The sequence below is a fragment of the Heliconius melpomene genome, chromosome 8, assembly GCF_056956725.1.
Source record: "Heliconius melpomene rosina isolate 202511_hmr_F chromosome 8, ASM5695672v1, whole genome shotgun sequence".
Classification (NCBI taxonomy): Eukaryota; Metazoa; Arthropoda; class Insecta; order Lepidoptera; family Nymphalidae; genus Heliconius; species Heliconius melpomene.
In genome coordinates, this window is record NC_140396.1 from 7,693,705 (window position 1) to 7,721,375 (window position 27,671).

Here is a 27,671-nt window from a genome sequence, read left to right on the forward strand (position 1 = left end):
AATAATAAACTAATAATTTGTAATAAAATAATAATATTGCAATTATTATAAATTGAGATGTAAGCTAGCCTGTCTTTCAAGTTGGATAAAACTGCACACTGTGCAAATTTCGTTAAAATCAGTTCAGTAGTTTAGGACAGGGCTTGTTAACGTTACCAATTCACATTTAAATTAACGTTAATTAACGTTAAATTCCATAGAGATACGTATCGTTACAATTTGGTAGCGATACTTAGTAACTTAACGGAATAATCGTTATTATACTACAATAAGGTTAATTATGCGTTCCCGTGTGAGCTTCCCGTGTGGTTAGCATTAGTTTGACATCGACTTCAAAATTATAAAATCTTTGTAAAATTATTTTTCACTTTTTAGTACGTTGTTAGAAGTCGGTTTTTCTTTTTGTTAAAAATTAATTTATTAGGAAAAGCTATTGTCATTTGGTGTAAACTCTAAATATGATCGAAATTATAACAAAAAAGGTTTAAACGAAAAGAAATTTCTATACAAATAATAACGATTCCAAATAAAATCTTTATTAAAGATTAACATTGACTCGATTGAATGTTCCTTACGTCTAACATGTGGTTATTACAATATCTATACATAATATACTATCAAGCTCAACATTCATTATATTTTATACACGGTTATAAACATTAGTGCCAAAAACATACTTAGCGACAATCAGAAACAATGATATTCATAGAATTAATATAAATCAGAAGAAATGTGTTAAAATTGTGACTATATAAGACGGTCGCAAGTACAAATTCCGGTGTATCTGCAAAAATAAAAGATATTTCTTTTATTGTGACAAATGGACAACAATGAAGTCATATAATTAAATTATACATTTTTTTATTACTCAAAATATGTAAGTATTATAAAAAATCTACATATAGTTTTGACCATAATTTTTTTTATCTATATCTATTATATTGTTGTTTCTGAACGTTTTTCTCTAAAATTTTATATTACACAGATAAAATATTTCAGTATTAACGCATCACACATATATAGGTTAAAAGATACGCTTCAACATACTAAGTAGACAAGCTATATTATATGATAAAGTCAGTAAAATATTGTTATATAATTATTTTTTTAATGTTTTATAAAGGCCAATTTTTGCTTAACAATATAGGTTTATATAACGTAATATTTCCTACCAATATACAAATGTAAGGATGGATGTCTGTTTCACTTTCACGCAAAAACTACTAAACGAAAATTAAATCAAATCAGGGTAGCCAGAGAGAATCAACCAGAGAGTTAAGACACTCCGTGTCACTCACTCTGGAGGCACCAGAACGAAGAAATGAAAATATAAATGTAATTTTTTATTTTATTACTTCGACTGGAGATCGAACCCACTACCGTCGCGTTACAGTCACGCCCTTATGCCACTGCGCCACAACGGCCTCAAATACTGAACGAATTAAGATAAAACTTTAAATTAATAAAGCTTATAAATAAGAATTAGCACAAGGGCTACAATTTATATAAAGATTTTGTATACTTTGGCTATAATGTAACATTTAGTTTAAAGTTGCGAAGTATTTTATACTAGCTATAGACGCAATGCTGCCATTGCACGGTATTTATTTCTCAATATTTTTTCTTACTCACATCGTAATTAATAATTTTCATTTATACATTTGAAAAATATTGTTGTATATCTTCAGCTTAGAGTACAAATCTGCTAATATCAAAAAAGTATAGCAACAGTGTTTAAAAATAAGCTTGTCTACTCTATAATAAACAAATTTAGCGTCACATATATTTTTTTCAAACAATATATCGTTAAATAAATAATTATGATATATTTATTTTATCCCAGTATTACACATACTATGTATATATTTAAAACATGGTCACTTTAAAAATTAATTAGGCATCGGATTATTTATATTTCTTTTTAAACATACAACACATAAAGCGATTTATTTATCGATATGTATGTCATTTTAAAATATAGCATTGATAATAATTTAGTATAGAAAAAGCCAGTAATGTACATTACTATTTACATAATTACATATACATATATATTATAGTACTTAGAGAAGAGATAGTTATTCAGTCCGTACACAGTTTAAACGAAATATAGTTCAATAAACCGATGTCTATTTAACAATAATTACATATATTTAAAAAAATATCAAATCAATAAGTTAGAAATAGAATATATAAGATATCATCACCATAGAATGAAAATTACCTAATTCTATTTTTTTTAATCTTCACCATCCCTCACTCTTCACGCAATTTTCGACACAATATGTGTTGAGTGGCAGAACTCAACGATGTGATTTGCCTTATTACCAAAGCGAGCGAAAGAAAATAATTAATTCCCCTGAGTGAGAATCGAAGCCACAACCATCACATACAGTAAGATGATGCTTCAACAGCCTCCAGATGAAATGAAAATGTTTACCAGTGTCCGTAAATTATAATATTGCTATATATTAACAATAAAAAGCCTATAAATAACAGATTACTAGCCAATTTCTCACAAATATAAATATTTTTGAGTTATGCCACTTTCATCTTGAAGGTGCTGTACATACTATCTTAATATAAATATTTTTTCCTATAAATTTACGGACGTACGAATTCACATACAGTGAAACAGACTATACACACTGTACATATTTATATTAGTTTATACAAAATATAAGATAAGATAAGCGACATTAATTACTTTAAAAAATAACCTGCCACGATTAGATAAAGCTGTTATTTGAATATACAATATAAATATAATAGAGACGTTACGGATATCCGTTTTCGATTATTTGGTATTTTGATAAATGTTCCTTTGACTTTTAAACGCGAGTCATTATATTTCAAAATCGATTGCAAGTCAAAAATCGATATAACAAGCAAAATCGATATTTTTACGGTAATATGCTATATGGTATATTGTTTTAAACAACAGTTAATAGGTTATTTTGTATCTTTTTATTGATTTATTAAACTATGTCACATTTAGTTAACATCTCTTTCCAATACAAATGTTCATTGCATCTCTAAATATGGTGTTACAATAAGTCAAATCTAGAAACGTCTACGACAAGTAACAAGGTGGCTAGATCAACATAAGCATGAGATAACATCCAATATAATCTATAATAATGATAATTAAAATTTTTCTAACTAGAGCTAAATACCTAAACATTTAAACGCCAATGTCGTTATTTGGTACAAAGCAAAGCAATTTGAAATAAAAAAAAATATGTCGTCAACACCACCTTAGCTATATTTAGTCACTTTAGTTTAGTTGGACATATGTCAGGAAGGCTCGAAGGACCAACAAGAAGAAAATAAACTTAAATATAACAAACAGATCATAATTTACAGTTATATTAATAGTATTTATTATCTAATATCACTCGCCGTGACCTCTGGAAGGTGACACCAAGCATGTACTTTAGTCCATATAAAACTCTGCTAATACTCGCGTTGCCTGCGACGCAGGTTAGGAGTATCTCACTCTAGTCGCGCATATCTGGAATATAACAAGATTTTTTTTATATTATATTGCTTTATACTATGTTAAGTTTTTTTTTAGGTTCACCCTGTATTTCGCATATGGCAGGGTAAACAGAGGGAGCATGAGGACCTAGTGACTAACACAAGCTATTTCTGCAATCTGGAGAAAAAGACGTCTTGACTAGCATTAGCTTCTTTCTGCATACACTTCTATATTGATTGAGGCCAGTCGTGGTGCAGGGGCACAAACGTGTGACTGTACAAGCGGTTGTGGGTTCAATTCCATAATCTATTGGGAATATTTAAAATTTTAATTTTCAGGCAAAGCGCGCGTTGAGTTGCGCCACCCAACACGCAATTCCTCCAGAATTCGGTGGAGAGTGGGGAGCGGAGTGTCTTAACACTAGGCTCCCTCAGCCTACCCTGCTACCTGCGGAGTACAGCTTGAAGCTGAAAAAAAAATTCAAAGAGAATAATCAAATAAATGATCACCTTTATCACATGTAGGTACTATAGTTAATGAGAAAAATCATTTATGTATCGTGTTCACTGCGGTATTACGTTATCACTTGCGATAAAAGCTGATAACACTGTTCTGGTTAGTGTTTCTACACTGATCAATTTTATCAACAAAATTAATTGCTTAGAACTATGCATCTACTTTCCATGAACTATAGAATACGATACTAAAGAAATATATTTTTTTTAAATTAAGTGAAGCATTATTAAAAAACCTTTTTTACAAAACCTTTCAAATTTTATATTTTTTTATAAATATATTTTTAATCTATATAATTATTCTATTTTGAAAAACACTTTCACGATCTGTTTGTAGAGATAGGAGATATGTAGGTGTTATACAAATATATGACTTCTTATAATATACTAAATTTATTTCAATTTCCTACATATACATCTACAGAATAAAATGAAATCATCATTAAATTAACACCTTAGTTTAATGGTGACAATAACTTAGTGATAATTGTTTGAGACATTATTTCAAAAAGTGCTAATCTACAAGGACAATAAAAAATGACAATCAGACTGCCGTTCTACATTTTTAAAGTCAATCATGTGCTTTCAGCTATATCCCGCATATAGAAGGGTAAGCAGAGAGTTGAGACACTCCGCTGCCCCTGCACAGCAAAATTTTCGAGACATTAGCAATAATGTGCCACGCAAGTAGCGGCTGTCACTCTATGGAGAAAATCAACGATGGGTTTTGTCTTGTGGAGTGAAGACATAAAAACAAACTTTTCCCTTGAGAGAATGAGGAATGGTAATAGGTATGAAATAATGCTTCAAAGTTCGTTACAGTAAAGTTTTTACGTATATAAATACACTAGTTTTTGTTTCATTAAAAATAACCAAGTAGTTATGATTTTACAGGCATTTGAAGTTTGCAAAAATTTCAAATGCCGCTAACAGTCCCGCGGCCGGCGGTGACGTCACAGGTCTGGCAAAACTCACTAATCGCCAACGGTGATAGGAGATCTCGCGCAGTACTTTGTTTGTTTGTTACTCGCTTGTGTTTAGTGTCAATACAATTAATTAAAATGGATGAAGGATTCGAAAAAGGTCAATCGGATAACCTACCTGTAATACATGGATTTATGATTGCCGATTATTTATCGGAAAATAGTGATTTCGTCGCCGCAGAAATGCGAGGAGTAAAAATGCGAAGGTAAATTTTGTTGTCTAACTAGTAATATTATGTCAATTTGGGGTATAGATAATAACTAGCTTACGTTATTTTATTTGAAATTATTTATTTAAAACTGTAATGTAACTTAACCTAACTAGTTTTACGAGGTGTGTTCAAAAAGTAAGGTGACTTTGTATTTTTAAGAAAAAAAAATTATTTAATTATCAATATTTATGTTGTCCCCTTCAAAGTAATCCCCTCAGATACAATACACTTATGCCAACGGTTTTTCCAATCGTCAAAGCACTTCTCATAAGCACTTTTCGGTATAGCCTTGAGCTCTTCCAGCGATGCAGTCTTTATCTCTTCAATCGTTGCAAATCTCCGTCCTTTCATAGGTCGCTTTAGTTTTGGGAACAAGAAAAAGTCACATGGGGCCAAATCCGGTGAATATGGTGGCTGAGGCATGATTGTGGTGTTGTTTTTGGCCAAAAAATCTCTCACCAGCAAAGATGAGTGAGCAGGGGCATTTTAGCAATTTCGGAACAAACTTCGCTGACACACGTCTCATGCCCAAAACGTTAGAAAAAATTTCATGGCACGAGCCAAGCGATATACCAACATCCTCAGCAACTTCTCTGATAGTGATTCGACGATTTTCCAGAACAATTTTCTTCACTGCTTGAACGTTTTCATCAGTTGTTGACGTGCTTGGGCGTCCAGAGCGAGGCTCGTCATTGGCATCTTCCCGGCCATCTTGGAAGAGTTTGTACCACTTGTAAACATTTTTTTTACTCAGAACAGTTTCACCGTATGCCACTGTCAACATTTTAAGTGTTTCGGAGCACTTTATTTTATTTTTTACACAAAATTTGATGCAAATCCTTTGATCCATATTTTTCGATAGCAAGAAATCGCCGAGCACGCAAAACATTTATAACCTTTACGCCTCTCCCAACCAAACAAAAAATGCTATACACTTGAAACTTGGTACAGATGTTCGGGAAGAGTGTACCAACATAACAAAATAAAAAAATCGATAATCGAAAGTACGTTGCCCGCCAAATTTGAAAAGTCACCTTACTTTTTGAACACACCTCGTATATTGTAGGTAACGCTATTTGCGTTAAAAGTACCAAATTTTTTATTCAAGTTCAAAGTAGTAAGATTGTTTTATAAGTGAAAATAATATAATAATAATATAACTAAATTCATGCAGTAAGTTGAGCATGCACAATTTTTTTTAATGTAGATTTTTAATATTTTTATATATGTATATCTGAATATTATTTTTATTGTGATTATTGAAGATCGGCAAGAGAGAGTTATGGTCATGATGCGTACTATTGCGTGCTATTATAACTGCTGTAATCTACATTTATAGTAATATATATTATATTACTATAAATGTAGATTACAGCAGAACACCGTGTACGTATTAAACTATATTATTGCAGCTTAGAATGCAATGAAAAGAAGCAATAAGTTTATACGTAATCTGTGAAGATTGTGCCGCCAGCAGAGGTGATTGTAAACATACCATGGCATTTATAATGGGCTACATCGTCGAAGCGACGAGTCTTCAACAACTGCAACCAAGTCTTCTTTTTCTTGGCATTAATCCCAGCGTATGATGCCAGGGTTTGCCTTCCTGCTTAACCTACTCGACTTTACACGATCTATAACGTCCTGAGTGGTTCGACCATTGGCACTCATGTCCTGCATCACGACATCCAAACACCGCATTCTTGGGCGTTCGGAGGTCTAGCTTGAGGGACAGGACAGACATAGCAAGGAAGTTGCATCCGACATAGTTCCTACGCCGGCGCGCAACGTTGCCATACCATCTTAGGCCACGCTCTTGGAGCTTATCCGCTACATCATGGACCCCAAGACTACCTCGAATGCGTCAGACCGCAGCATCTTCATTTTCGTGACGTGAAGCTCCTCAGCGTGCCGAGATAGTGCTGGCCAATATTCGCTGCCGTAAAATAGAACCAGTCAGATGATACTCTTATATATCAGCCCGTTGAGCTTGGGTGGTATTCTGCGGTCGCAAACCACACCAATAACCTTCCACCATTTGGCCCAGGCAGCGTTTATCCAGCCATGGAGATCGTGATCGATGCCTCCAGACTCATGCATAACGGATCCAAGGTACTTGAAACTTTTCCAACTTAACGGTTGGCTCAGGACCTATAAGGACAGTGCTCGAGTCCGGGCTCCCTCAGGCTATGTATTCGGTCTTCGACACATTTTGTTTAAGACCGCCGTTCTCAAGCGCACCCTTCCAGAGGTTCACTTCACGCTCCAGCATTAGTTGCTTCTCTTCAATGAGTGTAATGTCATCGGCATACATCATCAGCCATGGAGGCTGGTCCTGGATGTGAGCCGTGACAGTACACTACAATAAATAAGAACGAACTAAAATCCGAGCCTTGGTGAACCCCCTACTGTGATCTAAAGGGTTTGGTGTCGCCAACAGCAGTCCTAACCATCGCGAATCGCAAAGCGGGATCGTGGTACATATCTCTGATAATCTCGATATAGGCCTCAGGGATCCCTTTGGATCGCAATGCCCTCCAAATACATTGACGAGGCACACAGTTAAAGGCCTTCTGCAAATCTAAAAAGGCCGTAAATGCAGAGCTCTCCTTTTTTCCTGTATGCCTCCATCAAAATTCTGAGTAGTCTCTCCATTAAAGTACTGATTAAGTTTGTGGTAACGCCCAAGCCAAGCCAAGTGTTGTTGGAAAAAATTCAAGCTTTCTAGTATCGATACTACAATAAAAATAATCAAAGCTATAGATTTTGGTACAACACGCCATGAAACCGAGCAGGATAGAACTGTCTTTTTGACAAAGTACATACAAAGTAACTTCAATATCTTAAAATACAATGCTCGCTATTTCATTATGTATGTGAAAAAAAAAGATTTTAAAAATGTATCTATATATTATTTATTAAACGAAACTAAATTTGTGGTGGAACGCCAGCTAAAGAAGAGCGCGAACTGCGAGTGAACGAAGACGAACTGAGCGAGCGACTTTTGCAAGACCTGTGACGTCACGCGAGTCGGTTACGGCCCGACGGAATTTCGCGTCGCGCGCTTACTTTAAAGGACAATATCTCAAAAACTAATAGACGTATCAAAATAATTCTTTCACAAGTATTTTTTGTTTTTAAAAGACAATACGATGAGCTAGAATTTAAAATTAGTGATTATTCTCCATTGAACCTACAACCGTCCTAGTCACCTTTACAGTTGGAAAAAGTATATTACTTTATTATAAATGTCATATCGTAATAGAACAATAGCAGGTCAGCTTAATTAAATAGGGAAAGGCTTAAAGAATTAAGATAAGCTTTGTTCTACTAGTTTCTCATACAAAATTACAATGGTTTATAAAAATGCTTTTTATTATTATTGCTTTTATGTATCTTTTTATTTACTAGAAGCTAGAAATGAGGGCATCGATACGCTTCCCACTACAGGTAATGAATTAATATTTTCATTTCCTCGTTCTGATGAGGAAAGTACGGAAGAACGGTAAAGAGACAAAGGGCGGTGTTGATGCACCACTGAACACGCAATTCCTCGAGAATTCTGCGAACAGTGAGGAAACGGTAGTGTCCTAATGGGGAACGAAGTGTCTTAACACTAGGTTTCCAGATCCTTAGTTCTTTCTGTGTACCCTACCATGTGCGGGGTACAACTTGAAGCTATAAAAAAAGGAAATGAAAATAATTGAGTTCCCTAATGGCAATTGAACCCACGTTTACAATCATTTTATATAAATTTAATAAAGAGAAAAAATATCTTTTTCATATTTTCTTATAAGCAGTTTGTTTAAATCATCAAAAAGATCAATATCATTCGAAAGTTTATATTTGCAATAACTGCATATCGCAGTCTGTTTACATTACGCACACCAAATGACGTGTGACGTCAAACCAAATGGACACAACCGGACGTTCATTGGATAATATGAAATGAAAACGTATATTAAAAGAAATACTCATATATCTTTTTATATCTATCCACACAACTTATATATCTGAAGCCAGTCAGTAAAGGCGACAAACTGTGGGTTCGATTCCCAGTCGAGGAAATGAAATATATAATATTTTCATTTCGTGTCGAGGCGGAGCGCATCGTTGAGTTCCACCACTCAACACTCAATGCCTCTAGAAACCGGCGAAAAGTGGGGAGCGGAGTGTAATAACACTTAATAGTAGGCTACCTTTCCCTACCCTGCTACATGCAGGATTTTCATAACACAACTTTTAGCTATATTTCACTAATAATTAGTTTAATTAATTTAATATAATAGAATTATAAGTGTTTCGATTTTCACGATTATTACACATTTTAATTGAAACTATTTTAACCGGATCAATCGCGTATATATAGGATTATATATTTTTGGAAACCCAAAGTTTCCAATATGTTCCAAAAACCCAAAAATCATCCCTGTCTTTAAATAATAAAAAGAAAAACATTATAATTATTTGTAAGGAAAACGAAACGCAAAATCTCAAGTCTATTCTAGAAGATGAATATAAGGAAACGTAGGCGTAATACTATGGTTGGAGTTCCAAATTAATGAAACGAGAAACCATAAATGTCTTTGAAGAAAATGACGTTCATATTATGTCATGACGATGTGAAGTATAGTTGTATGTTTTAAAACACTATTGTGGTACGGTGGTGGCGTATCTAAATTTCTATGTTTAAAGGTCATGGATACAAATATTAGCTATGTTCGTTCAAACACAGTACGCTTAAAGGGAAATGTCTTATTACCAAAATGGAAAATTATGTTTAATAATTTTGAATTGTTATTCCACACGTAGGACAACAGAAATAAGTTGTAACAAGCTTGATTATAACGCATGGCTAAGTAGTAGAGAGCTTGGACGGTTTCCAAGAGGCGCGTATTCAAATCCCGCTACGTTCAAAGTTTTTTTTTTCTAAAGAGTATGCAAAAGTGTTGAGATTGGAAAAAATACTATTAATATTTTATATACAGCAATTAATTCTTAAATTTAAAATTTTATTTATTAATTTATATTATAAAATATATATTTTTAAATTTATTTACTTATGTTATCAAATTCGACCGCTACTTGCGAAGTCATTAAGATCGTTATCCAGACTTATCTTATCTTTTATTAGTTGAGATGGTTATGTCAAGGTCGAACAAATTACACATCTCTATTATTTTAATTACTACGGCATATTAACAAAACTATTAATTTAAAGAATTCGGTCTTTTTTCATATTTGTCCTCTTGTTTACGAATATTGTTATAAAACATAAAAGTAAAATATCCCACATATTTTACTTATTAGATATTCTTTAATTCATTTTTTCACTATGAAATCAATAATTAATTTAAATTAATTTTATATATAACTTTTTAATCGGCATTTACAGTCATTACTTATTATTTACTATAGTATATTATAACAAGGTATCTACCCTAGTTATACTATAATACATGTTTAAAAAAATCACCTGCGCTGTCTCGGCCGCTACAACTGGAACAGATCATCGTGGGCCCTCTCCAGCCTCTTCAGCGAGCTGTCCACGCGGCGCCCCTGGGTGAGGGCGGACGGCGGCGGCGGCAGGGGCGGCGGTATCACCTCATTGTACGAGGTCGAAGCACCCATGGAGGCCGACTGTCGGAGGCGTGCTGTCGGCCGGTGCCTGACGAAACCGTCTTCTAGATCTTTTACGAATCTGGAAATTTATGGAAAAAAAATATAGTTAATGTTTGTTATTTTGCTAGCCAGTTAAAATTTTTCTTCTTAAATCTGTTTAAAGATAATATCTCTATACTTTCTATAGGCAAATTTAAAACAACTAGTTTTAATTTCTTTCTATATAAAAAATAAGTATCATAATTATTATAACATCATACAAGCGATATTTCAAATAATTTGAGGAAAACAACATCGAATATGGATTTTGTAACAGTAAAGTGTAATAATATTAATAATTTTCCATAAATATTACCTCAAAAATTATATAAAAAATTAAGGAATTTAATAAGTTTCCGATGCAAGACCGTGTAGTCTACTATTTAAAAAAAAACGCATTTAGTTAGAAACAAAGATAGAAAAAAATAACGAATACAACTATTTATAAACGAATCGTTAAGTAATAAAAAATATTTGTAATACAAATTGATTACATTTGTATGTCTTACATACGAAATTAATTTTTAATTGCAGGAAACTCGCAATAAATAAGTATGTCTATTTTGCATTCGTGCAAAATAGACATACTTAAGTTAGGTAATATCATACGGGGAAAAATGTAAAAACTATTTTATACTTTATAAGGATCTACTGCACCAACTTAGTAATAATTAGATCTAGAGAATGTCGACTTATTTGTCAACATATCATAAAAAACCAGTTCAAAGTAGATTAGAAGAATTAGGGAACCTGGGGACCTAGTGTCAAGATATTACGGTCCCCATTAAGACCATACCGTTTCCCACCTTCCGCCTAATTCCGATTGCATTGCTTGTCGAGTGGCCTCGTCGCCAGATCGAGAAAATGAAAATATTAAATATTTGATATCCTCGAGGGAGAATCGAAGTCACAACCTGTCGTGTTCACACTTGAGCCCTCGCGCAGCAACTGGCCTAATATCTACTATTTAAATATTTTATATGTAAATAGTTTTCAATAACATTCAATAAAAACAAACAACACTCATAAGCCAGACGACATATCTATCATTGATAGCTTGGTAGCACAATTAGGCCTTCAGGTATTAAAGTATATAAGTATTATCACAGATTTTCCATATCAATATGGGTTATCTATCAAATAATGAACTATCCTACTTATGTCTGCAAAAATCGGAGTTGTTTGTATAGTGAGGTTATTAATAAATATCGATTCCTATTCGTTTATAAAATATTATGAATTATGGTGACAGATTAACAAAAAAAAGAAATCAGGAAATATAATCCCGCACACAGCAGGGTAGGCAGAGGAAACCTAGTGTTAAGACACTTCGTCCTCCATTTTCCGCCAAATTCTGGAGGCACTGCTATTTTGCCTTAACACCAGAGCGAAGAAAATTAAAAGATAAATATAAATAAATATTTCATTTTCTCGAGTGGGGCTCAAACCCACAACCGACGCGTTACGGTCACACCCTTGTGCCACTGCTCCACAGCGATTATTTTACTCAATTATAAAAAAAAATCGGCGAAATACCAACAAACAAAATTCCACTCACTCGAAAACATAATATCAAATAAACATTTTTTTAGTACATCCGCAAAAATACAAAGGAATTTATTTATAGAATGTAAAACGGAATTAGGTTCGCGTCGTCAATTGACCACTCACGTACAAACTTTTCATACGTACCGTAGACTTTATTACTGTGCTATAGAGACTAATATGACGGGTTCAGTATATAAAATTTCATGAACTTTATTACTGGGCCATAGAGATTAATATGACGGGGTTCAGTTTATAAAATAACGGAGTGTTTATAGCTGAGGTCGTAAAACAGCCGAAAGTGAACGCTGTTATGAAAACAGGTTTCTTCGCGATTCATCACACAATATTTCAGGGATATTTACGTATGTGTATCAAATTTCAACCGGAAATAGCAGATTTTATTATAGAAATTTTAAAAAATATTTAAAAAAACTTCAAGCTGTGCACACAGCCGAGTAGGCAGAGCGAACGTAGTGTTAAGACACTCCGTTCTCCACTTACTGCCAAATTTTTGAAGCAGGCGATGAGCGGCCGAACTCAACGCCGCTTTTGCCTTGGTGATAGAGCGAATAAATAATAATTCATTCCTCCGAGTGGGATTTGAGCCCACAATCGACGCGTTACAGTCATACGCTGCCTCTGCGCCACGGCTGGCCTCAAAAAAAATATATTAATTTACTTTAGTATTAGACCTGAATTGTTGCCTCATATTGGAAAATGTAGCGCGCGTATCTTTCTTTACGTAATATAAAATGGAGCGCAATAATATCGATTCAGAAACTTTGCCAACATATTCAAGCAAAGAATAAATTTATTTATTCTTTCATCGAAAGCTTCATCTTTTTAAAAGCTTTTTTTTATAATATAATTATTTAATTATAAGAATGTAATTCGTGAAGACCGTTGATACAAATGTTTTTCACTTTGTCTATTGTAGCAATATTGTCGTATGTAATACTTTATATTCACATAACTTTCTTATTTATGAACCGATTTAAATAAAACTAACACTAAATGCTAATTTCCAAAATCCAATACTGAAAACCGCACTTGCGTGCACAAACGCACAGACTACAGTAATAAATATCCGCAATAAGTTTTTATACTTCATCTTTCATGTACATATAGCGATCAGTTAGAATTTTATTATATGTATCTTCACAAAAAAATTTATTATATTTATTTATTATATTTATATATATATATATATAATAAATAAATAATATAATAATAATATATAATAAATATATATATATATATATATATATATATATATATATATATATATTATAATATAGTGTATTAATATTTGTATGTAGGTTTATTATTATTATTATTAACATAATATTAAAATACCGCACCCGAATCATTTCTTTTAACATCTCCTACATTCAAGGGTTTCTGGTAGAGATCTCTATTAGAGATAAGTTATCCATTGTACACATTTTTTCTATTATTATAAGTTTTCTGTACTTTCTTTCTTGTGTGGTACATAAATAAATGAAAAAAAAAAAAGAATAATATAATTAGTGTAATAGACTAAAAAAAAGAGTAAATTTAATAAATAAAGTGTTTTTTCATGACGAAAGCAATTAACCAACTAAAATATAGTTCGAACGTTTCTTTTCGTTCCAAAAAGCTATCTACAATATTATCATTTTTTGTTTTAATATCCACTAACAGTCGCGATTGTATACATTAAATATTATAGTTTGAAAGTTCCATTTGGACGATACAAAACGAATGGACACTAGTGATTACGCAACACCTACACCGAGAACCGATAAGAACTTGCTATTATCGAAATTAAAAAGCCGCCCCAGTGCGAGTGCCAGAGACATTTATAAGGGGTTCCGCACCACCCCTAACTTAATAAATAACCTAAATTACTTTCGTGACATATTTATTATTTAACATACCTAAAGTCTAAACGATGAAATAATAATTTCATTCCATTATTTTTAATAACTGAGCTACCATCGTAAGCGCAGAGCCAGACAGAGCCGTGCGAATGTAAGCGCGATGGTTATAGGTTCGATTCCCCCCTCGAGGTATGAAATATTTAATATTTTCATTTCCGCGCCCTGATAATGAGGCACAGCGCGGCGTTAAGTTCCGCCACAAGACAACGAGTGTTTATAACTAGGTGCCTACCCTGCGGAATACAGAATCCTAAAATATTTTACACCATACTGTTTTCATATAAAAGTGAAAGGTTTAAGAAATACAACTGTATCGTATTTTCCTTTTTGTAAAAGAATGCATGTCGCGAGTGTTCTAAGTGCCTGTTGCTTGTACAACATAAATAATATAAGAGCAAGTTCAAAACCTCTAGTGAACTTAGCCTTAGAGGACAAACATACATACATATTATGTCTATTTTCATTTGTCCTTACTGAAATTTTAAATGTCATGTCTACAATATGACCTAGAATTAGATTTGCGTGACACGGTGCAATTAATAGAACTAAACGAGTGCTATTTTATACTTATTATTTTTTGACAATATCGTACGAATTATAATTTAAAAAAATTACTATTCTCTATCTGTGCGTGGAAGATATATGAGAAAAACTGTTTATTTTATTTATTTTTTCGTGTATGTTGTTTAACTGTACGTTTGTGCACGCTAATCTCAGAAACGGAATAACCGATTTAAGTGCAGTTTTCGCTATTGTATTTCGGTAAACTTCCCTTAACATTTAGTGCTTGTAACACAAATATGTTATTTCTTAAATTCAATCAGTTTATAAATTAAAAAGTAACTTTCCCATGTAGACAAAGTCGCGGGGGACAGATAGTATTCAATTAACACAATTTTTCCTTTTTAAAATATAGGAGGATATACTTTGATTAGATAAAGTGCAATCTTAGTGCAATGTTTTTGTCCGCCGCAGACCGTAAAATAAACGAGATATCGACAGATAAAAAACATGTTTCAAATTAATTTTGGACATTATATACAGGGTGTCCCAGGAGCCAACGATAAAACGAAACCAGGTGATAGACCAAGTCGTGACAGTTATGAGAAAAATATAAAAAAAAATCTTTGTCATGTATTTTTCATATTATATTGATTTTAAAAAATATCACAAAAACCGACACCCTGTGATGGTTTTTCACGTCCCTGGACTACAAATATTACTCTTTCTTCATTTTTTTTTCTGTAATGTAATCATGATTAACCCTTCTGTGAATTACAGTTTAAGATTTAAACATACCTGCATCAGTTTTCAATAAAATGTGGTGTTTTTGCCAAACATTAAATTCAAAATATTTACTACACCCAACTTTAACCGACTGTACTATAAAAAAAATGTACTACACTGTTTTTGCAAGTTACTTTAAAAGTTGGCGCATTTAATCTGGATTCCGAAATGGTACGACACTTGCTGGATTACTTCTTTGTTGAACAGAGAAAAATCGAAATACACGATAATCGGGATGACGTTCAGCTTTTTGGTATCTTTTCCGATACATTCTAGCTGCAGCATTTGCGTTACATAACCATTCTCCATGAATGAAATGCATATTGGCAACGTGTCAAAGACCGAGTATATGGCCTGCGAGAGCCCGGACTCGAGCACTGTTCTTATAAGTCCTGGGCCAGCCCCTAAGTCGGATAAGCGTTGCCTGGGCTAAGTGTTTAGTTTAGGGAGGTGACTGGTGTGGTCTGTGATCGCAGGATACCGTCCAAACTCTTATCCGTCTTATAGAGATCGTGATCGATGCCTTCAGACTCGTGCATGACGGATCCAAGGTACCTGAACTTTTCCAACTTAGGGGATGACCCAGGACTTATAAGGACAGTGCTCGAGTCCGGGGTCTCGCAGGCGATATACTCGGTCTTTGACACATTGCCAATATGCATTTCATTCATGGAGAATGGTTATGTAACGCAAATGCTGCAGCTAGAATGTATCGGAAAAGATACCAAAAAGCTGAACGTCATCCCGATTATCGTGTATTTCGATTTTTCTCTGTTCAACAAAGAAGTAATCCAGCAAGTGTCGTACCATTTCGGAATCCAGATTAAATGCGCCAACTTTTAAAGTAACTTGCAAAAACAGTGTAGTACATTTTTTTTATAGTACAGTCGGTTAAAGTTGGGTGTAGTAAATATTTTGAATTTAATGTTTGGCAAAAACACCACATTTTATTGAAAACTGATGCAGGTATGTTTAAATCTTAAACTGTAATTCACAGAAGGGTTAATCATGATTACATTACAGAAAAAAAAATGAAGAAAGAGTAATATTTGTAGTCCAGGGACGTGAAAAACCATCACAGGGTGTCGGTTTTTGTGATATTTTTTAAAATCAATATAATATGAAAAATACATGACAAAGATTTTTTTTTATATTTTTCTCATAACTGTCACGACTTGGTCTATCACCTGGTTTCGTTTTATCGTTGGCTCCTGGGACACCCTGTATATTATATTATAAATGAATTAAAAATTGGATTAAATATAAATGCAAAAATAAAACTTAGTTACAAATAATGCCATCCGTTACGGTTTTAATATAAATAAATAAAAAATCATTAAATATGGAAAATACATGTCTAGAGGCGACATTTTGTAACATCGATGGCACTTCTATAAAAGAGGGGGAGGCCACGAAGGCAAAGGGTAGCGTCTTCACGGGTCGTCGAAGCCTAATCGATCGGTTAAGTGTCAGAGGTGAAAGGTTCATGGGACGCGACTGAGCCCAAAAACAAATGTTTCTAAAAATATAACTCATTCACATATTAGCCTAAGTTAGTTTAGTCGTATTAAGTTGTTAAATATTTTTTTGCTAATATCGCAATCTTAAATATATAAAAATCATGTATCGCCCATGAGACCAGTATTGTAATGGCCACAAGGGTGTAATTGTAAAAGCCGTAGGTTGTGAGTTTGATTTCTACTCGAGAAAAATAAAATATTTAAAATATTTTCATTTCTTCGCTCTGGTAACGAGCTGTCGCTCGACATGCAATGCCTCCCGGAAAAAAACCGGCTAATCATAAAAATCTATATATAAATAACAAATCAAATAACTAAATTTAAAATTGTTATAGGTCAATAAATATTTCTAGAATATATTTTGCGTAGACCGTGAGAATATGAACCAGTTTTATCTATTTGCATTTCAATATTTAAATAGATGGATGGCATGTTAATAAAAAATCATAGATAACACATCTTTTGTGCCACATGGCAGAAATTATGCAATGTATTTTTTTTAAATAAAAAAATTATAAAATCAGCTTCTCGCTGTATCCCGCACACAGCAGGAAGAGCAGAGGGAACCTTGTGTTAAGGCAATCCATTCCCCACTTTCTGCCGAATTCTGGAGACACTGCGTAATGACGAGTCATGCCTTGCCTCGTCACCATAGCAAAGAGATAAAAATATAAAAATTTAAATAACATTTCCTCGAGTGGGAATTTAACCTACACCCACAACTAGTCTCAAGTAATAGATCTCAAGTAGTAGATTATCCAAACAAAGATTTATCCAATGAGTATATAGTGGAAAAGAATAAATTAAATATGAAAGGCATGCTGTGTAATTCACAGTCATGTGATCGGCGCGGGCGCGTTCTAGACGTTATTAGCATTTTTTGCTTAGTGTTTTTCAATGACTAATATTTAGTGTGTTTTTGTCATTTAATATTCCGAAAACGTCATTGGGAAATTGTCACTGAATATTGTTTGTTCATATATGTTTTTAATCATTAAATTACAAAAAGATTTTTTTAATAAAACAGGCAGCTAATTGATAGTTACTTCCAAAATCATTTTATCGGCATAAAAATAACAACATATTGTGTTTTTTAAAACATGTCTTCTGTAGCTTTTTGAGCTATTTAGTTAGTTTTTGCAACCTGATTATAAAAAATATATAACAGTTTGATTACTTTTTATTTAAAAACTATTCATTTGAAAATTATTAGAAGTGAATAGTTGTTCTTTTTATAATTTTTTTATTGTTTCTATAAGTAGAGAAATTTCAAACAAAACTATGTAAGTGTGATGTATGTAGGTCACTTCTCACTTAAGAGAGTATTGTCCACAGTTAAAAAAAGCAAAATCAGCCTACTTCCCACAAACCAATTATGTACTTTGTCTATCACTGTAGGGAAACAACAAATTAAATATTATCATTCTTCCAAGAGTAGACAAAACCCACACCCATCATGCTCACATTCAGATTCTACATTATCCTACAAATTTTTATACATATTTCTTTTTAGTATACAACTAGAATTTAGGAAAAAAATATTATAATTTAAAAACACACATCATTTAATATGCTTACCAGTTATAAATGCAAAATCAACAATAAATAAACTTCTATATAAGTAAGTGACATGACTCGAACCAAATATACTCTTATCACAAAATTGTAAATAAAATTATCAAAAGTAAATTATAGTGCCCCCATATTTACTTAGTAGTTCACATTATCTGTTCAATGTCATTTACTGGATTTTTTATTGACTCTTGAAAATAATATATTGTTAATTTTTATTTGTTATAATAATTATTAAAGTAACTAACATTAAAAATTCATACATCTTCTATATTGGCACACATATTGCCTACACATTGTATTGTATTTTATTGCATTAGAAAAGATAAAATAGTAATGCTAATAATACTAATATTTAGTTCACTGCCCCCAAAGTGGAACATCCTGATAAGTCGACGGAAAGATACTGTAATATATCCCAAAATTGTGTTTTTAATTACTCATATTCTGTGTTAATGTTATCTAAAATAATATTTGAAGAGTTTGTTTGCCTTTTAATTAAAAAAATATATTATTTTTTACACATTTAAAACAGGCATTGTTATTTAAAATGAAGTCAAAATTGATGTCTACGAATGTTACATAACATATAAAATCTAAAGTAATTAACACAACTTTATAAAATATTTAAAGAGTACTTACTCGCTATTTTCCTTGGTCTTTTCTACGTGTTTTTTTATATTAGCAATGGAAGAGTCTAGTCTATTTAGAAAGTTGTCGAAAGTCTCTTTTTCATCAGGACTACCCGGCGAAAAGTCTCTCGTGGGCATTCCAGCTATTGAAGCACGATGACTTGGAGGTGCAGGTTCCGTCACTCTTTCACCATTTTCGTAAAACGGAGATTCTTTAGTTACAGGAATTAACAAATATTCTCTCAAAAATAAACTATCCGAAGCGAATAAGCGGTTCGCTCGCCTGATTTTCTCCATCTACAATCAGATATAATCACTTTTTATAAAAATTATAAAATAAACCCATTATAAACACAATTATTATGATCTTCACACACTTACTGTGACACCATATTTTAAAGCAATTCCTTGTAAAGTGTCACCTTTGGCCATTGTGTGTTTTATATATTCTTCGTTCCTCTTCATGTGATTGCATGTGCTCCCATATTTCTTTAGAGGACGAGCAGATTCTCGGATCGAAACTCGTTCATCAAAAAGACGATCCTCCTCCATATTTGACGTAAAACAAAATGACATAAATGTAACTTGTTAATGACAAAAAAAGTAAAAGCAATGAAGAGAGCAAACAATAATGGAATGAAATTAGGCACATAACACTGTAACAGATAACACACTACTTCGATCGTAATGTGTTGTCATACACAAAATATTTATGATAAAATTGATTAAGCATTAATTTAAAATTAAAAATATGTGATGTTAAAAATGACATGAAATACATAAATCTTTTTATTATTAGGGATTTTTATTTTATTTATAATTCCGTTAGCAGCTTTAAGATTATAATAACAGATGGCGCGAACGTCTTTTGGCCAATCTGTTCACTCGCTATCCATTCATGACTCATTCATTACGCAGCTAACGAATTTCATTCAGTCAATCAATCAGTCTTTCGGAACGTTTGGATATGGGTGGTGTGTTTCTGTGACTGTTTAAAAATTGAATTGTTATGAACTAATGATTTGTGATATTTTGAATTTTGTGAATAACAATTTGTGTTTAAAAATTATTTTAATTCTCATATTACGTATATAAATCTGTGCTGAAATCTGTTGAGATAATTTTTTATTTGTATTTATTATACACATGTGATCGATATAACAAATATCGTAATTGTTTTCTTCTTTAATGAGGGTAAGTGTGAATGAAATTAGCAATTATTATTAGTTGATAACTAACTAAGAAATTGTAAAATTATTTTCAATTGTATATATGTCACGACCGGGCCTGTATTACCCCGCAGTCCGTGCACCAGCCGCCCTTCCCGGGTTGGTGGCGAAAACATTGCGAGGGTCGAGCCTCGGGCGCAGTCTCGCGAACTAGGCAACTTTTATTACCATGAAGCCATATTTTGGGGGTTTGCATGCAAACGGGTGTGACCCTAATGAATTGTTTTTGTATATTGTAAACGCGATATCCCATTACCTAAAAGAAACAATCGTTAAAATTCCTTTTAACCCGATTGCGCAAGTACTAACTGAACAGAGAAAAATATATCAGCTGTGTTAAATGAGTTGTATTGGATAAATATTTTTTATTTTTAAAAAATATATCCATTTAGATATAATTTCAAAACTTTTATAGATTCTTTTAAGTTAAAATAGACATATTTTTCAATACAATCATACAAATATCAGAATTGTCACTGTAAAATGTTAATTCAACAAATAATATAAATATCAAGTTTTCATAGAATCATAATGTACGTGTGTGTCATCATATCATACTTAGTTATACTGTATACATCGACAAAATCCACGTTGTAAAAAAGCGTGAAAGAAAGCAATTTTATGCTTTTCTTTTCTTTTCTTTCCCGTGTGTAGCAGGATAGACTGAGGGAACCTACTGTTGAGACACTTTCGTTCACACCATCTCCCATATGTCGCCAACTTTCGAGAGAACATAATGTCGATGCAATTTTATTACTGGAACAGAGGAATGATATTTATTTTTGTTATCATTCCTGCGAATAGAGAACGAATTCATAACTAACGCATTTATAAACAGACGCTGTCCATTGGCAAGTGATGTACCAACAACACTAACAATTTCTACTAAAAATGCTTAGATTTTTATTATCTAAAGAAGAATCAAGTCATTCTTTATTCACTTCTATTCTGTTATAACGATAAAATTACATTTATAACCTATAATTAATAAGAATAATCATATAAATACTTTTTATAACATAAAAGCCCTCCTACTGCAGGACGTCTAGTGAACTGATAGGGAAGCATTTCATTTAATCTAACCAATCATGGGTGTTATTGCAATACTGTATAGACACACACACGAAAGGCTTCAGAACTGCTGTAGATATACATTTTGCTAAAATATAGAAAATTTCAAAATTAAAAAAAAAAGCTCTTATTTATAAACCTCTCTGTCTGAGATTAATCTTGAGATGCCGTTTTCATTCATAAATTACATATCTATGAGTATTCCTTTTATTTTGTTGTCGTATTCATTACTTCTCAAGTACTCAGTACTAACTACTATAAGTACCTGTTACTCAGTGGTTTGTAATTTTAAACGGTAGTCTAATAATCTTTATGTTATTTACTACTGTATAATAGAATCTACGACCGCTGTTTCTAAAAAAAAAAAATACAGTCGAATTGATAACCTCCTTTTCTTACAGAAGTCGGTTAAAAAGACGATGTGTATATACGTAACGGCGACCGTTTTATTTACAATTTTTTATTTCCTTTTATGTAAATACCTTCTAATTGCAGCAAGCTGGGGTGAATATTCAAATTTGGTAGCCGAGTGTGTTTTTCGTGTTATTACTATCGACTTAACAGTGTTTTAGTAATGCAAAAACACCAGTCGTTAGGTAACCAAATCATTTTTTTTATAAATTAGGCAGAGGGAACCTAGTATTAAAACACTCCGTTCCCCATTTTCCGGGACATTGCGTGATGCGTGTTGAGTTGCGGAGCTCAACGTCGCGACTTGCTCCAATACTAGCGCGAAGAAGAAAATATTAAATATTTAATTTCCTCCAGTGGGAATCGAACCCACAACTTGTCCAAATCATATTTAATTACCAAAATTACTTTAACTAGAACCATCTCATATAAAACTGTCTACCATATTATATTTAAAACCTACCTATTTAACAATACACAATGAAAAATATTCAAAGAATTCACCTTATATATTACTATTTTAAGTGCTTAGATAAAAAAGGAACCTGTCACCGTCCAATCCCTTTCTACTAGAATATAATAAATTATAATAATTTCATAAAAAAATGCGCGTGAGTCATTTGGAATGTAAGAACAAGGTTGCAGCAAGTTTTACTTACGAGTATGACTCATTGACACTGACCCGAGGAATCCCTCCAGTTATCTCGAGATTATCTACTGAGATAACCAAAGCTGTTAAAGTTGAACTAATTACGTTAATATTAAACTTTAACTGTTATAATATACAGCTATTAAAATGATTTATGGTGTAGAACCTATGGTATTCTATGTTTTTCTTTTTTGTTTGTATCTAAAAGCCCTTGAGTGGATTGTAGATGTAGTGTCATTGTGTTTTTGTTAAAAGATTTTAAACGATTACTCATATTAGGTTTTAATATGTAGTGTAAGTGTGTGACTGAAACGCGACGGTTGTGAGTTCGATCCCCACTCGTGGAAGTGAAATATTTATTTCTGTTTATATTTCCAATTCTTCGCTCCGGTTTCGAGGCAAAGCGCGGCGTTAAGTTCTGCCACTCAACACGCAATACCTCCAGAATTCGCCAGAAAGTGGGAAACGGAGGGTCTTAATACTAGGTTCCCTCTGCCTATCCTGCTGTGTGCGGGATTCAACGTGAAGATGGTTATTTTTTTATTAACTACTAATTATATCTATAAAATATTCAAATATGGTAATAATTAAACATAAAGACTATCAAAACATACTAAAATATGTAAAAAAATCAGGCACCAATTAAAGTGGGTCCAACACATAATACGAGTATGTAAACTGGTTTTATAGCGTCGTTTACTGGTATTTTGTGTACACATAATATTTTTCATGTAATGTTTTGACTATAAATCAATAGTTTAATTACATTTATGAAATTCTATAAAAAAATGTAACGTAACTATGCAAAGTAAAAAATCTTTATTATATGTAATAATAGGTTTAAAGTTTATAACGATTATTATTATTGGATAATAATTGAGACACATTTTAAATATAAAAATTATTATACCACTGTTAGGTGTAGATAAAAAAATATATTTTGTACTTCGCGCTTCTGTTTTGTCTACAAGCGAAAATTTGGCCACTTTCCGCTGGATTCCGAAGGGATTGCGTGTTGAGAGGCGGAATTTAACGCTTTGTCTCGATACCAGAGCGAAGATGGAAATTTAAATAAGTATTTCATTTCCTCGAGTGGGGAACGAACCCAAAACCGTCGCATTAAATTCCCACCCCAGCGTCTCTGCAACACGTCCTATCTGTCTATCCTCAGTTCAGTTCAGTTCTTTATTTATGGCGCTTCGAGATGTCTATCCTCCTATATGCGGGATACAGCGTGAAGCTGTCACGAAAAAAAATCACAATTTATTTATTAAATAAATAAAATTGAAATAAATCTGTTTTAATAGAATGCAAAGAGTATAAATTATAAGAAAATACTTTACAGTTCTTATATTTTAACTAGCGGACGCGCGCAGCTTCGCCTGCGGGTAATAGGGGTAGATTCTTAGGGGTAAATTCTAATAAACTATGAAACACGTGTTCAATGAAATATTTTTAAGAGTCTCAATTTAAAATCTTATAAAAATCAATGGCGATTTAGAGACTTTTCTATACGAACTTTCAACCCCTTATTTGCACCCCTAGGAGATGAATTAAAATAAACCACGAAACATGTGTTCCATGAAATATTTTAAGAGTCTAAGTTTCAAATTTTATAAAAATCGGTGGCGATTTAAAGATTTTTCCATACAAACTTTCAACCCTTTATTGGCACCCTTAGGGGGTAAATTTTAAAAAACCGTGAAACACGTGCACAATTAAATATTTATAAGAGTCCGAATTTACAATTTTATAAAAATCGATGGCCATTTAAGAATTTTTCCATACACACTTTCAACCCCTTATTTGCACCCTTAGGGGAAGAATTCAATAAAACCATGAAACATGTGTTCAATTAAATACTTTTAAGAGTCTGAATTCCAAATTTTATAAAAATTGGTGCCGATTTAAAAAAAATTCTATACAAAGTTTCAACCCCTTATTTGTACCCTTAGGGGGAGAATTCTAGAAAACGATGAAATACGTGTTCAATTAAATACTTTTAAAAATCTAAATTTAAAATTTTATAAGAATCGGTGCCGATTTAATTTTTTTTCCATACAAACTTTCGACCCCTATTTCACCCCTTTAGAATTAAAATTTTTCAAAATCCCTTCTTAGTGGATGTCCAGATTACGAAAGTAAACATCTGTCCAAATTCCACGTTTCTACCAGCAGCGGTTACGGCTGTGCGTGCGTCTTACCTCAGTCAGTGAGGACAAGTCCTTTTATATATATAGATAACAGCCAAGCGTACCTAATTCGTGCGTCAAGTTTCGAAGATCCGTACCAGTATTTCCAAGAAGGATCTGAGTAATGCACCGTTGTGTAAGAGCTACTCCGGATACAACGGGAAAGTAAATACGCATGAATGGACATAACCCTGACCTCTTGAGAGGTGCTTTTTAGTATAAATTATTTTAAAATACCGTTTTTAATTGTTATTTTGCGTTTTTTTTTGTATTTTGAAGTGTGACTCATAAATTTTTAGATGATAGAAGGAGCGTAGTGCAGTCCGCTCCTCACTTTCCATTGAATTTAGGAGGAATTCGGTGGGAATCGAACTCACAACCTATCGCGATTACAGTACCACACTTGTGCCGCAAACATTTTAACCCAAATATATTGAAATATTGTAAATTTAATTACAAAAATACAAATATAAAGCAGTTTATATCGCGTTCTACACGTTTAAATTATTATCTGTCTAAAATGTGACCCTATATTTGTAAGCACTTCTAACCCGAAAAAGCAAATTTTTAAATGTTTTTCTTTTAGTTAAATAGGAAAAACCATTATTAGTTTTTCAGAGCTGGTTTAATATATTTATAACATAAATGAAAGTATTGTATAAGTTATTTGTGTTTTGTAGAAAAAAGTGCACAAAAAATGAAATAGATTAATCGTATTAATTAATTAATTCACTCTTTCTTGTGAAGAAATATTGGAATAAAATGAAAAATAAACACTATTACAGTGTTTATAATAAATTAATATCGATTTCTACATAATATAATACATTATTTAAATAAAAAAAAAATCAACACATATGAGACCTGACTTGAAGCCAGGAGCACAAGTGTTACTATAAACACGACCTCGATGCCTCCAGAACTCGGCGGTAAATGAGGAACGGAGTGTCTAAACACTAATTCTCTCTGCCTACCCTGCTGTATGCGGAAAACAGCATGCAAAACTAATTACTTTTAGCAAATCTACGGAACCTCCGCAACCTAACCACTAGGCAGTATTAAAATGGTGGCGTCATTTCTCTGCCATACAAATGTGTACTTCGTGCCACAACTAAGGACTAATGAACATCCGCCGTAGATAGCAACGTACTACGGTATATTCTCCATGGCCATAGAAAGCATGGGAATTCGATGTTATGATAAACTTGCTTTAGATAAATGTCTCTTCTTTTAACAGATATCTATCTTTTTGTAAAAAACAGTATTAGTGTGTAAATAAACAAAAAATATGCTTTTCGCTTTTTCTCGCTTAGCAGGGTATATAGAAGGAACCCAGGCAAAACTCTGTAGCCTTCTTTCCGCCCGAATTTGAGACTTTGCGTAGCGAGTGGTGAAACTCTACGTCTTATTACATTAAACAATAGCGGTGACTAATTTCAAAATATCTAAAAAACAATTAACTCGTAAATTACGTATATGAGTAAAGCAAGGATTGTCATTAAATCTTATACTGAAATATAATGAATCAGATATTATAAGAACTTCATTAGCTCAGTGCTACTAAAAATAATTAATTTAATATGTTTTTCTCAATAAGCCATTAGGATCTTGTCACGGCTATTAAAATGAATTAATTTTTGTTTTCCCCAACTGTAGCCCAAAAGGAGGATTATGTTTTTAGTGCGTATGTATGTATGTATGTCCGTTCCTTTGTCCCCTGCTAACTATGAATTAACTTAGTTTTGATGTCGCAAGACATTTATTTAGCTTATGCTGAGGGGCATTTGTTTTGTTTATTCACTCTTTTTTTCATTGAAATTCTTACTTTCAAAAAAAATCTACCCTAAGTACTAAAACTTTTAACAAAGAACAATGTATTAACGTCGTCGTACAAAAAAACATGTTTATGGCTTAGCTTTTCTCGTTTATAGGCTAAGTTATACAACAGGTAATGTGTTCCTGAAAGCTCTACAAAGGAGTAATGAACTTCCGCCTGTATGTGGGATGTGAGGAACTGTGGTACATCATATCCTTGTGGTAGAGACGGTTACTATTTTAAGAATACGTATATACAGGCCAGTCGTGGCGCGCGTGGTGACTAACGCCACTAGTTGAGGATTCGATGCCCATTCGAGGGAATGAATAATTTACTTATTAATATTTTGACTTCTTCGCTCTGGTGTCGAGGCAAAGCGCGGCGTTGATTCCCACCACTCAACACAGAATCATTCGGCAGAAAGGGTGAAACGGAGTGTCTTAACACAAGGTTCCCCCTGCCTACCCTGCTGTGCGCGGGTTACAGCATGAAGCTGATATATGTAAATTTTATACGAATTTATTGTCCAATTACTAGATTGAGTACAGTATCAGATTTTTGTAACAAATATCTTGTAAGATTTTATTTTCACAATACTGTCTGTGCCTTGTTATCTCGTTCACATTACCAATTTATCTCCATAAAAATCGACAGCCCATGTAGCTTTATCGAAAATAAAACTAACAAGTATTTCTATGGAATATATATAAATATTGTACTTAAAGCTTTGGTTTTGCGTGAATATATTTTTAGTATGTACTTTTGCTTTTTTTCTTTATAATATATATTAAACTAAAATAATGGACTTTCTTTTCGGTGCTTTTGTGAATGTATTCGTTAATTCAATTGGCAATTAAAACTTTCTTCAGCTTAGAAAAAAATCCTTTTGAATTTTTAAACAATACACTGTTACAATAAAAGATTTTAACATTTTTAATGAATAAAAGTTAAAAATGCTCTATTTATTTGC

General features: G+C 32.7%; 2 protein-coding genes and 1 pseudogene across 2 annotated transcripts in view; 1 reads left to right on the forward strand and 2 right to left on the reverse strand.

Moving 5' to 3' along the window:
- Positions 1 to 514: 514 nt before the first annotated feature.
- Positions 515 to 19,982, reverse strand: LOC146536950 (lysM and putative peptidoglycan-binding domain-containing protein 2-like). Its single transcript, XM_085189032.1, has 4 exons — positions 19,715 to 19,982; positions 19,344 to 19,630; positions 10,668 to 10,892; positions 515 to 3,514 (listed from the first exon to the last, which is right to left on the reverse strand). Exons 1-3 carry the CDS (start codon positions 19,907 to 19,909, stop codon positions 10,685 to 10,687), a joined length of 690 nt encoding a protein of 229 aa, XP_085045158.1. The 5' UTR covers positions 19,910 to 19,982; the 3' UTR covers positions 515 to 3,514; positions 10,668 to 10,684.
- Positions 5,574 to 5,975, reverse strand: LOC146536951 (protein GVQW3 pseudogene; annotated as a pseudogene).
- Positions 19,983 to 20,273: 291 nt separating the features above from the next.
- Positions 20,274 to 27,671, forward strand: part of Myo81F (unconventional myosin 81F) — a 77,961-nt gene continuing 70,563 nt past the window's right edge. The window contains exon 1 of the mRNA XM_085188984.1: positions 20,274 to 20,527. The gene's annotated coding sequence lies outside the window, so the exon portion shown is untranslated. The remainder of the gene's footprint in view (positions 20,528 to 27,671) is intronic.